The sequence below is a fragment of the Nansenia antarctica genome (assembly GCF_963989245.1).
Source record: "Nansenia antarctica genome assembly, chromosome: 5".
Classification (NCBI taxonomy): domain Eukaryota; kingdom Metazoa; phylum Chordata; class Actinopteri; order Argentiniformes; family Microstomatidae; genus Nansenia; species Nansenia antarctica.
In genome coordinates, this window is record NC_137690.1 from 29,230,398 (window position 1) to 29,244,270 (window position 13,873).

General features: G+C 43.9%; 1 protein-coding gene across 1 annotated transcript; it reads right to left on the reverse strand.

The window, feature by feature from the left end:
• Positions 1 to 227: 227 nt before the first annotated feature.
• LOC308157949 (chymotrypsin-like protease CTRL-1) lies at positions 228 to 13,186 on the reverse strand (the record flags this gene model as incomplete). Its single annotated transcript, XM_080531543.1, has 6 exons — positions 228 to 533; positions 2,325 to 2,470; positions 10,253 to 10,524; positions 11,234 to 11,393; positions 12,576 to 12,596; positions 13,132 to 13,186. 6 exons carry the CDS (start codon positions 13,184 to 13,186, stop codon positions 228 to 230), a joined length of 960 nt encoding a protein of 319 aa, XP_080387669.1.
• Between the last annotated feature and the right edge of the window lie 687 nt (positions 13,187 to 13,873).

The window sequence follows — 13,873 nt, forward strand, 5'->3', positions numbered from 1 at the left end:
AGGGTATGGGAGAGAGGGTTAGGCTTAGGGTATGGGAGAGAGAGTTAGTGTATGGGAGAGAGAGTTAGGGTTAGGGTATGGGAGAGAGAGTTAGGGTTAGGGTATGGGAGAGAGAGTTAGGGTTAGGGTATGGGAGAGAGAGTTAGGGCTCAGGTAAGTTATGGGAGAGAGAGTTAGGGCTCAGGATAGGGTTAAGGTTAGAGCTAGGGTTAAGGTTAGGGCTAGGCTTAGAGGACAGCTGAGATGAGCTTCTGGCCAATCAGGGTCAGGAGGGGGAGCAGGAGGAGCGGTGTGCTCAGGGCGGAGGCGGAGTCGGGGCATACAAAGCTGTCGTCCTCATCTGTCCTACTGGAGGAGATGTTGACGAAGCCCACGTTGTCTGCGCCCACGTTGGATTCGATCCACCCCTGGAAACGGGAGACCCTTGTCAACACATCAGGATACCCCACGGCACATGGCACCACGAAGCTGGCGATGCCCATCTGGACCCACACCGAGCCTTGCTTAACCTGGAGGGGTCCTCCCGAGTCTCCCTGAGTTGTGGGGGTTGGGGGGGGGTATAGGTCAGGGGTCTGCAACCTTTACTATCAAAAGAGCCTTCATTTCCATATCATTTTTTGTCAAAGCCACAGGGAATCACTGAAGATGGACAAAATATTCTGAGACGCAGGTTGCCGACCCCTGGTATAGGTCAACAAAATATTGTTTTCCTCAGTAATTTCCGACCCGTCTACAACCTTCCCTTTCTCAGCAAGATTCTAGAACGTGGAGTTGGCCCTCAACTCCAGAACCACATGTCACATTACCAACTGTTCGAACCACTATAATCCGGATTCAGGGCCAAGCACAGCACTGAAACAGCTCTGGTCAAAGTGGTCAATGATCTTGCCCACTGATCATGGCAATGTTAACATACTTATTCTCCTTGACCTTTCCACGGCTTTTGATACTATCTCACACACCATCCTTCTGGATCGACTTGAGACGACCGTCGGGCATCACTGGAACACCCCTGGCTTGGTTCAAATCATACCTGTCCAACAAGTGGCAGTACATGTCCCTTGGGGGGTCCAGACCCGCCCCAGCACCAGGATAATAAGGCATCCCTCAAGGCTCCATTCTTGGCCTTTTACTGTTCACAATCTACCTCCTCCCACTTGCCGAAATAATTCGGAAACATGGCCTCAAATTCCACACATATGCTGATGACACCTCCACACCAAATCCTCTGCCACCCTCCCTCCCCCCCTTCCTCATCCTGACACCCTGAAATCAAAGAATGGATGACCACCAACCTTTTCAAACTCCACAGCAATAAAACGGAACTCATGGTTGTTGCACCCAAGACCCTCCTTCAAAAGATCAGTAACCTCGTCCTCACCATTGACGGCTGTTCCATCTGCCCCTCCTCGGAGGTCAAGAACCTGGGGGTCTTGCTGAATCCAACCCTTCCCTTTGAACCCCACATACGGTCAGTCACCACCATGCCTTTTTCTATCTCAAAACCATCTCCGACTCTCACTCTCTGATACCTCTGCTGAAACATTAATACATGCTTTTGTCACCTCCGCCTGGATTATTGCAACAGTCCTTCTTGGTGTTTGCAGCAAGGCCCTGAACCGGCTCCAATATGTCCAAAACTCAGCTGCCACGATCCTCACCCGTACTAAACCCTGGGAGCACATCACGCCCACCCTGCAACAACTTCACTGGCTCCCCATAAAACATAGAATCTCCTTCAAGATCCTCCTCCTCATCTTTAAGGCACTACATGGCCTGGCTCCTGCCTACCTAACTGACCTACTTCAACCCTATACCCCTGCACCCCTGCACGGCACCTCGTCATACCCCGCACTAGGCGTCGAAAAACTTGGCGACTGTGCCTTTTCTGTTGCTGCACCCAAGCTGTGGAACTCCCTTCCACCAGCCATCTGATGCTCTGATACTCTCAACACATTCAAGACCAGACTCAAGACGCATCTGTTCAGACTCGCCTTCGTACAGCATGGCATGGGTCCTGACTAACACTATTAACCCTAACCCTTCGTACAGCATGGCATGTGTCCTGACTAACATGTCTCATAGGTGCTTTTTAGTTTGTTGTGTTTTTTTAGTTTATTGTTTATTGTCCTGCTACCCTTCTTTTTTTCATTTATTTCTCTGTAAAAAGGTCATTGTCCTTGAGTTTGAGAAAGGCACCATTAAATAAAATGTATTATTATTATTTATTATTTAATTTATCAGTTGCTCATAATAAATAATTATGTTATTGATGATGATGATGATGATGATGATGATGATGATGATGATGATGGTAAACGTACCATACATACTCCCTTGCCCAACTGTCCGGCACATATCATGTTGTCAGTGATGGCGCCGTCAGTTGGCAGGAAGTTGCAGCTGCACTCTCTGTTCCCTATGACAGGCACCTCTACCTCCTGCAGGGTCCCAGGGGGGTCTAGGGAGACTGGAGGGACACAACCATCACCCTGGTTCAGATAACCATAACAGTTATACCCACCCTGGTTCAGATAACCATAACAGTTATACCCACCCTGGTTTAGAAAACCACAACAGTTATGATCTAAGAACATTTAATGTGACCCAACCTGAGGTTAGGAAGGGCAGAGCGCACCTCACCCCAGGTTTCTTTGACACAGATATGATTACAATATAAGTCATTTAGCTGACGCTTTGAACATTGAACAAACTATGGACACACATACAGTTCCATAATAGAAACATAAACATCATCACTAAAAACACCAAAGTGACTCATTCCTCAACTTTTAAACTGTTCTAGAGAGTTGAGTAGCTAATACTATTTCTACCATGACCTGTTCTTATTGTTGGGACTGTTAAAAGCAAGTGTGAGTGAGACTGTAACTGCTATCTTTGTTCAACCTGATCAAAAAAGAACAGAAATAAAGTGGCATTTTATCCAGTATGGCCAGGGGTGAAAGTGGTTTGAGTTTCTTACAGGAACTATAGGCTACTACCCCAACCTTCATCGTTTCATATTGTTCTCCTCCTGCCCCCAGCTTCATGCATCCCTGAACACACACATCGTGGTGTTGGTGTCGAAATTAGAAACACTTTAGGGCTGCCATGTTTCACCAAAAGTTTGGAGTGAGAGTTTTTGGTGGTGGAGCGACCCAAAACTGTGCACGTTTTGGTAGCGGCGGCCCCTCTCTCCCACACAATTAGTTGTGCTAGTTTCCTGCAATTTTAAACCAGCACAAGAAATGAAAATAATTGGAACATTTGATAAAACAAGAGAAATTCAGATAATATATCTGATCTCTCTCACTCCAAACTGTTGGTGAAACATGTCTTAATAAACAAATACAGTAGCCTACAGAGTCTAAAACAAAATTGGGCCTCATCAAGTGAACTCAACCCCTTGGTCAGCAGCAGAAAGACCCTTGGTCATCATCTTATATACAGTGCATAGATGGCTATCATGTTATACTGTACATACCAGGGTTTTTCCTGGGTCAGAATCAAGCCTTGGAGGTTGATGTTGTGCGTGCGCAGTGCGCCCAAATTTTCTTTGAGGGACCCCCAATTGTTGTATTTGTATTGTAAATTGTAATTATTATTATTATTAATAATAATAATAATAATGATAATATGATGCGACTTGAAAGTACCAGTACCAGTTACGTATGCACATATTTTGCTACCAGGGTTGCCAGATGGAATTGACAATTTCCAGCCCAACCAGTCTAAAAGCTGCCGAATCCACCCGTCCAGTGTGACCAAAAGTAGCCCAATCTGGCAACACGGCTTTCTTATGGAAGCATATAGTGGACTAAATTCAAATGTTAATGCAATTTGAGATTGCATTTGCATGTTCCACTTTTGCATGCATTCTTTCAGACAATATTCAAATTCAAATGCAATTCTAATGAGCGGATGTGTTTCCTAGAACATATAAATGCAATTGCTAATCACATTATTGCATTACAATTTGAATATTGACTCAAATAACGCAGGCAAAAGTGGCAAATGAATATGCTATTTTGGGATTGCATAGTAATTTTCACATTAGAATGAACTTTTGAATTTTGTCAGCTACAAAGCAGCGCATGACTTTGAAAATTAAATGGCAAATGGCTTTGCATTATCATTTTAATATTGACAGCGAATGTGCACATCAGGTACATGAAAATGCAAATCATTAGAAATGCATTTGAATTTGAATATTGTCTGAAAGAATGCATGCAAAAGTGGAACATACAAATGCAATCTCAAATTGCATTAACATTTGAATAAAGTCCACTATATGCGTCCATACGGCGCGACTGTAATCCCGGTCGGACTGTCTCAGTGCCCAGTGCTGCCCACCCAACCACGTCGCGTCGCGTCGGGTCTACTGTAAAGCGGGTTAACATGTCCTTTTCAAAGGTATTAAAATAGACGCAACCTAACATAAAGTCAGCCATGTGTTTCCTTGTTGGAAATTATGGATCGTGAATCGTGATTGCTTCTGCACTCTGCAGCAATCGGATTTTGATTGACAGGCAGCTGCATCTCTTCCCCCAACGGCGTTCCGGCACAGAAAGTCTTGCGGAACGCAGCACCGGACCGTTCCGGCCCACTTTCACCTATGCATACATGTAGAGCAATGAACCAACATGATGACAGACAGGGCAGAGGTGGACACACTTCCACAGCTTTGTTTGGACAATAAAGTTGTACTCCATGCTACTCTATTCTCTCACTATGCTAGTGATGTTAGCCAAACCCAGTGTGTGTAAAAAAAACGATAGAAAATCAAAATGCTTCAGAGTAGGGATGCACCGAAAGTTCGGCCACCGAATGTCCGTGGGCGAAAATAGCAAAAAAGCACTGTGGCGAACGTTATCGGCTGTTTATGTATTGTAGCTAGCTAGCGAACCAGAGTTCGTGGCTACTGTTATTTTTCATGTGTTCACCGCACTTTCATGCGGTAACTCATTTGCATATTAGCTTGTCACAAAGGATGATGGGACCATTTTATGTCAGTTTTGTGGGTCAAACCATAACTGGGAGGTTCATGTCTGAGTATGGGGTAGCTCAGGTTCTATGGAATAATTGTGCCTAAACAGTGCCATTGACTGGACGGAGTTCTACGGTCAATAATAGCTCGCATTAATATACTGGATGTGAGGGGTCCATATTCCATGCACGCTACAGCACATTCGGAGTTCGGCCATTCGGTGTGAAAAGATTGAATGTTTTTACCGAATGCGAGACGTTAATTTTGATGACGCAATCAAACAGCGCAAGCAACCCATGCTGTTCTGTGAATTAGACGATCGTTGAGTGAAGACTGCCTGCTGCCAAGTCATATAATAACCAGAGGCGCCCCGTCCATAGAGGCAACCAAGGCAATTGCTTGGGGCCACCAAACAAAAAGGCCCTTTTTGTCAAACTAAAACTGTCCTTGGATGAATGTATTTTCAATGGAAATCATGGCATTCAGCGTTCAGTCGCTCTGAGTCTGCTCGCGCTGCGCTGCGCTCGCACAGCTTGTTTGGTGCGTTCGTAAACTCGCTCTGAGAGCGCCGGCGCGCACACTGGGTTCAACGTCTAAAGGGGACCGAGTCATTCGATTGGACGAGAGGCGTTCCACGAGTGCCGGTCAGATTTCCAAAAGCGACTTTACGAACGCCACCCGCTGCAGCCAAGGCACGAAAGCAGCGATTCTAAAAGGTTACTGTATGTCAGGGTTCAGAGTATAGAGCAGGTTCAGAGTAGGGTTCAGCAAATAGCAAACAGAAAACATAAGTAGAGTGCAAAATAAGCAAGGAGATGCAGAGTGCAAAATAAGTAAGAAGCTGCAGAGTGCAAAAATGTAAATAAGATGCAGAGTGCAAAATAAGTAAGATGTCTTAGGCAGGCAGACAGACAGACAGACAGACAGACAAGCAGGCAGGCAAGCAGGCAGGCAGACAGACAGACCCAGTGGAGTCATGTAAAATGTAAATAAGAACACCAGCGGTTTCAGAATATACTTGTTTATTGATTTTTTGATTTATTTGTTTATTTATTTGTTGTTCTTGCTCTGTTTGATATTACATATTAATGTTGCTGTTTCAGAATGTGAAAACACCAGCAGTTTCAGAATGTAAGTGTGTTAAGAGTTGTAATAAGCACAGTGATTTGTATGTATCTAATAAGTGAGTTGATATTTCATTATTTATATTGCTCCAATTTGATGTTACTACACATGGCTCCTTTGTTGATCAAATACTCGGACGTGTGTGTGACTGTTAATTAATACATTATGACATTTATAATGAATTCCTTTGTTTCAGACTGTTTTTTTACTTACACACACACGAGCGCGCGCATAGGCGCGAACTTCGTAAAACCGTATTATATTTTAGTGTCAGGGAAATAAATACATTTTAAAATGTCCACATCGTCACCCGCCTAAGACCCTTACCAGGGGCCTCCATAATGTTGTTTGCTTAGGGCCCCCAAAAGTCTAGGGGCTCCACTGATAATAACAGCAAACATGTTGGCAGTTTGGCATCTGTTCTCTGAAAGACAACAAGAGGCACATTCTGACATTAAAGACTTCAGTTTTTCGCAACTTCTAAATAAAAGCGCAAGCTTAGCTTTGTTGAAAATCGCTAGTCAACTAACACAGCTTGTTTTGAGAGCCTGCTAACAATGTAAAGTAGTGTTATAGTTAAATAGGTAGCAGTGGGGATTACTCATCGAATCCAATGCATTGCAATATTTTGGTTTGACTAGCGAGTGTGTGATGTGATAGTTTATAAGTATTGTAACCAGGGAGTAGCTAAAGGACTGTAGAATTTTAGGAAGGGCGGGTTATCTAACTAACTCTGAGCTAAATCGGCAGTGTAGGAGGATAGAGGCAGGGGGCGCCAGCAACCCTTTAGACTAGCATTACTAGCATTAGCATTAGCATTAGCATTAGCATTAGCTAACAGACAACTAAACACACAGCAATGTATCGAATATGAACAAACACATTTATTTATACAAATTATATATACATCCCAATATACTCCCTCCCCGCCGGCCACACACACACTCACTCACTCACTCACACACAGTACCTGGCCTGAAAAGGCTTAGAGTCCCGGACTGAAATGAGCGCGTTGAGGCCTGGTTGGAGCTCGCATGTGACTCGAGGAAGGCAGCAGACAAGGGGGGGGAGTGACGTTGCAATTTGAAGGGAAAGGGGCGTCTTCGTAGCAAACGACGAGGTGTGAATGGCTCAGGTCCGGTGGTCCACGGTCAGCTCCGGTGGTGTCAGCGGTCGGTCGCAATCCACCTCGGAGGCGACGGCTCTGTCCGGCTTGGGTCTCGCTATGCGCCAACGTTAGCAGCCGGCGGCTAGCAAGGCTGGCTAACGGTGACACAGCTAAACTGGGCTAGCGCTGCCAACTCACCAAACAACGAACTCCCGCGGCGATGCGGGTAGCCGGTGATTTACTATTAACACTCAGTCTCCCGTTCTCCTTGTTGACTGTTGAGATGTCTTCCGCAGCAAAGGAAACCAAATACAGAGATTCAACTATCTATCGATTCAACTAGATTCTACTAATGTTTGCCCTCTGTCACAGTTGCAAACTCAATAATCACTCGTGTCTTCAGCTTCAGCACGGTGTGTGTCCACTGACTCCGCCCTCCTAGATCGACTTCCGTAGCTATATATACCAACCGGACATACATCAAGTCACGTACGCCAATCAAAACCACGCCCACTAATCTGGCGCTTGCACAATACTGCACAAATCTAAGACAGAACTTATACAATTACAATAACAATACATACACCTTCATGAAAACGTACATGAATAGTATGGAAAATAATTAAGGAAATAACAGGGGCAAAATAGGGCTGATTTGGGGAAACCAACTGGCTCTAAATTGTGGGCCTTCATAACAAGTATCATTTTACATGTTACACGAATAAGCAGAATTGTAGTAATCCTTTTTTTTTTTAAAGTACAAAAGAGATATATAATGACAAATGTCAGTCAAAAGATGTTTATTTTTTCACAATGCTTGCTTTTATCTTTTACAAGTTTGAGAACCACTGGCCTCTGGTTACAGAGGACAATGACAGAACTTGTTGATTGTGATGTCATATGCATGTATGTATATATTTAAAAACAGCAGCTATTAACCAAACAGTGTTATAAACAGCAGCACCCACAAACCCACAAACAGTGTTGTATCAGACAGAGAACCATATCAGACAGAGAACCATATGACAGAAGATGGACATTCAACCATATTTATACAACGTTTTTTTGAGATCTTTCATAGGAACTGGAGCTCAAAACCAGGCACAAGGACAAAGTGGCTTTCTGAAAAGTCCTATAATCCGTGCTGCTTGTGAGTACATTTCTTGAAGGTCCACTATATATATATATATATATATATATATATATATATATATATATATATATAGAGTGGCGGCTGGTGCTAAACATTTTTGGTGGGGCATTTTTTACAGAATATCAGCCGCATTTTGTGAATAAACAATGTTTATTTTTAAAAAACAACAACTAGGAAGTGAAGGTGGGGGCGGCGCCCCAGCGCCCTCTATCGGCCAGCCGCCACATATATACTGTATGTCTTGCCACATCAGCATTTACTGATTAATTCAGTTTATATGAATTAATTGTATTTGTATTTCACACTCTAGCCTTCCAGCCTGCCTCCAGCCGAGGACAAAATGATGACTCCTTCATGGATTGGACTGCGGGACCACAGTTACATACTGTCTCTACAGTCTCTGCTGCTGGTGAGTACATTTCTTAACACTAGAGCAGTCGTGCCTTTTTTACCTACTATAAGATCCGCCTCGGGGGTCAAATGACCATAGTCTTTTGGAAAGCTGCTATTGACACACAATGACCACTAGTTGGCCGTCTTTTAAATTAGCCTGCCTCCTACACAGAAACACTGCAAAGTAGCTTGATACTAGCTTATCCTGATGTGATTTTTGAAAATGTAAAGATACTGGGTGGTAGAACGCACATATCTAGGAAAGGTCATGAACGGAGGGTCCTGAAATTTGATGGAGTGCAAAGATATAAAACATTTTTTACTCACGGCGTCAAATGACCCCACCCATGGCCCATATATATCGTTTATTTAAAGTAATTGTATTTGTATTTCACACTCTAGCCTCCCAGCCTGCCTCCAGCCGAGGACAACATGATGACTCCTTCATGGATTGGACTGCGGGACCACAGTTACATACTGTCTCTACAGTCTCTGCTGCTGGCCAGCACAGTCGCAAAAGGACCAGGAAGTCCTGTTACGGCAACACCAGCCAAGACATCAACCCCAAGAGGAGAAGGATGTGGATGGGGTGTCCGATGGATATTGGGTGACCAACTGATATCCCAGAATAAGGCCCTGGGTGATGAGCTCCAGGATGGCCAAAGACCAAACATTTGTATTTGTTATTTTCTATGATATTATCTTCACCTACATTTTTGAATAAACCTTTTACTAATTAATTAAGTTTCTCCTGATTTGAATACTTTGACTTCAATCTTGACGGTTCAACATCATCATAACATGTTAAATGTCACTTGGCTAAGAAGAATCTGAATGTGTCTTTAAAAGTCATGAAGGCTAAGAGTTCCCCATCCCCATTATCTGCAGACAGCATCACGAGAGCCTTCAGAACTGTCAAGTTACATTCGTGAAAGCATGTAACATGTAACTACATCTACTACATAATGCTATCCTGAAAGTACACACAGACTGAAAGCATTGGATCGGTGTGTGTGTGTGTGTGTGTGTGTGTGTGTGTGTGTGTGTGTGTGTGTCAAGTAAACAAACAGAGCCAAGATTTGAGTGGATGACTTCACTCCTCTGTTGCAGCAAACTCTGCAGGGAAAATGGAGGAGAGGAGAGGGGGAGAGGAGAGGAGAGGAGAGGAGAGGGGAAGAGGAGAGGAGAGGAGAGGAGAGGAGAGGAGAGGAGAGGGGAGGAGAGGAGAGAAGGAGAGGATGGCCCAGCCTGAGGCGAGGCAGGGAGTTTAGTGACTAACAACCCCCACCATCATGATCTAGTCTAGGGTTAGGGTTAGGTCTAGTTTAGGCTTCTCTGAATGGAATCTAGGCTTCTCTGATTAGAATGATACAGGTGATACAGTATTATAATATAATAGTTCTAGTATTAACACTCAACTCAATAGCCCCCACACACACCCGTATGCGATCTACATGGCCAATACAATTAGATTTGTTACACTCACCGCTATCGTTGATCCTTCCCCACCCGGTGGCCCAGGAGTTGGTGCCTTTGTGGACCACGCTGGCGCTGCCCGCTAGGCACACGGGTTGGATGTAGTTAGTTAAATTGACGGGACTTTCGAGCCTCAGCAGGGCAATGTCGTTATCAAACCTCTCGCCAATGTTGTACTGAGGGTGGATGTAGATCTGAACGATGCGCCTCATCACCTCGTTGGGGTTGGAGCCATTCTGCGTCTGTTTGCCCAGGTACACGGTAGATGAACTGGCATTGGGCCTGAAGGGGTGGGGGGGATATATCTGTCTGTCATCTATCTATATGTCTATCTATCTATGTCTATCCATCCATGTATCTATCTATCTTAGATTAGATTCAACTTTATGGTCATCGCAGAGTACAAGTACTATACCACGAAATGCAGTTTAACATCCAACCAAAAGTGCAAATAGTGATATAAGAACATGATATAAATGAAACAAGAATGATAGTGAAAGGTAACTGCAATGCATTATACACATACAGTATATGTGCAGAGGTAGTATTGTAAACATCAGTTTAGTTTGTCTATCTATCTATCTATCTATCTATCTATCTATCTATCTATCTATCTATCTGTCTATATCTACAATATCTATGTGTAGAGGAACAGTGTTGTGACTCTGCCCATGTTTGAATTACATGCGTTCTAACAGTCTTATGCTAAAGAGATGCAGTGTGTATCCGGGGATGCAGTGTGCATGCGGGGATGCAGTGTGCATGCAGGGATGCAGTGTGCATGAGGGGATGCAGTGTGCACACAGGGATGCAGTGTGTATGCAGGGAAGCAGTGTGCATGCGGGGATGTAGTGTTTTTTGCGGGGATGCAGTGTGCATGCGGGGATGTAGTGTGTATGCGGGGATGCAATGTGTATGCGGGGATGCAGTGTGTATGCGAGGATGCAATGTGTATGCGGGGACGACGACGTGAGCATTCTAACAGTCTTACGTGACGATGCAGTGTGCAGCGGTGAGCACAGATTGGTTGTTGATGAGTGTGCCCCCGCAGTAATAGCGTTTGACGTGCACAATGACCTGCCAGGGCCAGTTCCCCTCAGGGGTGTCCTCCCCGCCGACGATGCGTGAGTTCAGGGGGGCCCGCCCACAGTCTGGTGGGGGTTAGGGTTGGGGGTGGGGGGGGGGGGTTACAAGGGGTTACATGTTGTTGTTATTAGACCCTGACCCTGACTAGACTCTAACCTTACAGGTAAACCTTACCCTAACCCTGACTACACCCTAACCTTAACCATGACTAGACTCTAACCTTAACCATGACTAGACTCTAACCTTAACCATGACTAGACTCTAACCTTAACCATGACTAGACTCTAACCTTACAGGTAAACCTTACCCTAACCCTGACTAGACCCTAACCTTAACCATGACTAGACTCTAACCTTAACCATGACTAGACTCTAACCTTAACCATGACTAGACTCTAACCTTAACCATGACTAGACTCTAACCTTAACCATGACTAGACTCTAACCTTAACCATGACTAGACTCTAACCTTAACCATGACTAGACTCTAACCTTAACCATGACTAGACTCTAACCTTACAGGTAAACCTTACCCTAACCCTGACTAGACCCTAACCTTAACCATGACTAGACTCTAACCTTAACCATGACTAGACTCTAACCTTAACCATGACTAGACTCTAACCTTAACCATGACTAGACTCTAACCTTAACCATGACTAGACTCTAACCTTAACCATGACTAGACTCTAACCTTAACCATGACTAGACTCTAACCTTAACCATGACTAGACTCTAACCTTAACCATGACTAGACTCTAACCTTAACCATGACTAGACTCTAACCTTAACCATGACTAGACTCTAACCTTAACCATGACTAGACTCTAACCTTAACCATGACTAGACTCTAACCTTAACCATGACTAGACTCTAACCTTAACCATGACTAGACTCTAACCTTAACCATGACTAGACTCTAACCTTAACCCTGACTAGGCCCTAACCTTAACCATGACTAGACTCTAACCATACAGGTAAACCTTACCCTAACCCTGACTAGACTCTAACCCTGACTAGACCCTAACCGTAACCCTGACTACACTCAAACCATACAGGTAAACCTTACACTAACCCTGAGTAGACTCTAAACATACAGGTAGACCTTAGCCGACTTAGTTACACTTTCTGATAAGGAAACTATGGTATTATGTATTATGTATGCTGTACATTCAGTGTGGTAACTATGGTATTATGGTCTGTTGAATGATGGGATAGTGGGTAATGAAGAAGTAGAAACATCCTTACCGTAATCCTGAGCTCCAGAATCTGTAGGGAGACGAGGGGAGAGAAATGCATGTGAGTATTGACAGTAAACAGTTCACTCCTGCGTGTGTGTGTGAGTGTGCGTGTCTGTGTGCGTGTATTTGGTAGAATTGTTGTTGTTGTTTCTCTATTATGTTCTATGTTCAATAGGGTTGGCTCACTGGCATTTCAATCAAATGTACGGGGTAGTGGGGGTCTAGTGGATAGTGAGTTGGACTGGTGATTGGAAGGTTGAGAGTTCAAATCCTGCCTGAATCCACACCACCACTAATGTGCCCTTGAGTAAGGCACTTAGCCCTCAGTTACTCCAGAGGGAATGTCCCTGTAATGTGTAATTGTAAGTCAGATTGAAAGTGTCTGCTAAATGGCAAATTCTAATTTAATTCATAAATTGAAATGTCTTTATTTGGACTTTCTATATAGAACCACTGATGTTCCACAATAACGTTCCATTCTAGAATGTGTTTCATCCACTCATAATCACAAAAGGATTTACCCTAAATAAAATCCAAGTTCAATACAAACAAAAGAAACCTACCTTTCCCATAGAGAACGATGGAGGCCAATACCAGCCAGACTGTCCAAGCTGCCATGTTCATCCACAGATAACCTCTTCACCTGCACGTCTGTCTGTCTGTCTGTCTGACCAACACTGCTCTGCTCCTCTCCATCCGTCTCAAACCTGTCGGTGGTGTCTGACACACCTCTGCTGTCAGTCACATGTTCTAACGGTGATGTATTCCAGTTTCAAGTTCTGGGCCTTTTCAGCCATAAATCATTCACAAACAGATAATGTTCATAGGTGTGCCAGCGTGTTGTGAAACAGTGTAGACCTAACTCTACCTCCTTTCAAAGGGCATTGACATTATGATAGAGTAGGGTGTTCTTACAGTGTGGGAAATAAGTATTTGATCCCCTGCCGATTTTGCAAGTTTGCCCACTGACAAAGAAATGAACAGTCTATAATTTTTATTGTAGGTTTATTTTAACAGTGAGAGACAGAATATTTTTTTTAAATATAAAACAGATTATATTAAAAAATATTGATTTACATTTGATCGAGGGTATAAGGGAAATAAGTATTTGGAGGAAATAAGTATTTGATCCCCGAGCAAAACATGACTTAGCACTTGGTGGAGAAACCCTTGTTGGCAAGCACAGATGTCAAACGTTTCTTGTAGTTGGTCACCAGGTTTGCGCACATCTCAGGAGGGATTTTGGTCCACTCCTCTTTGCAGATCCTCTCCAAATCCTTAAGGTTACAAGGCTGTCGCTTGGCA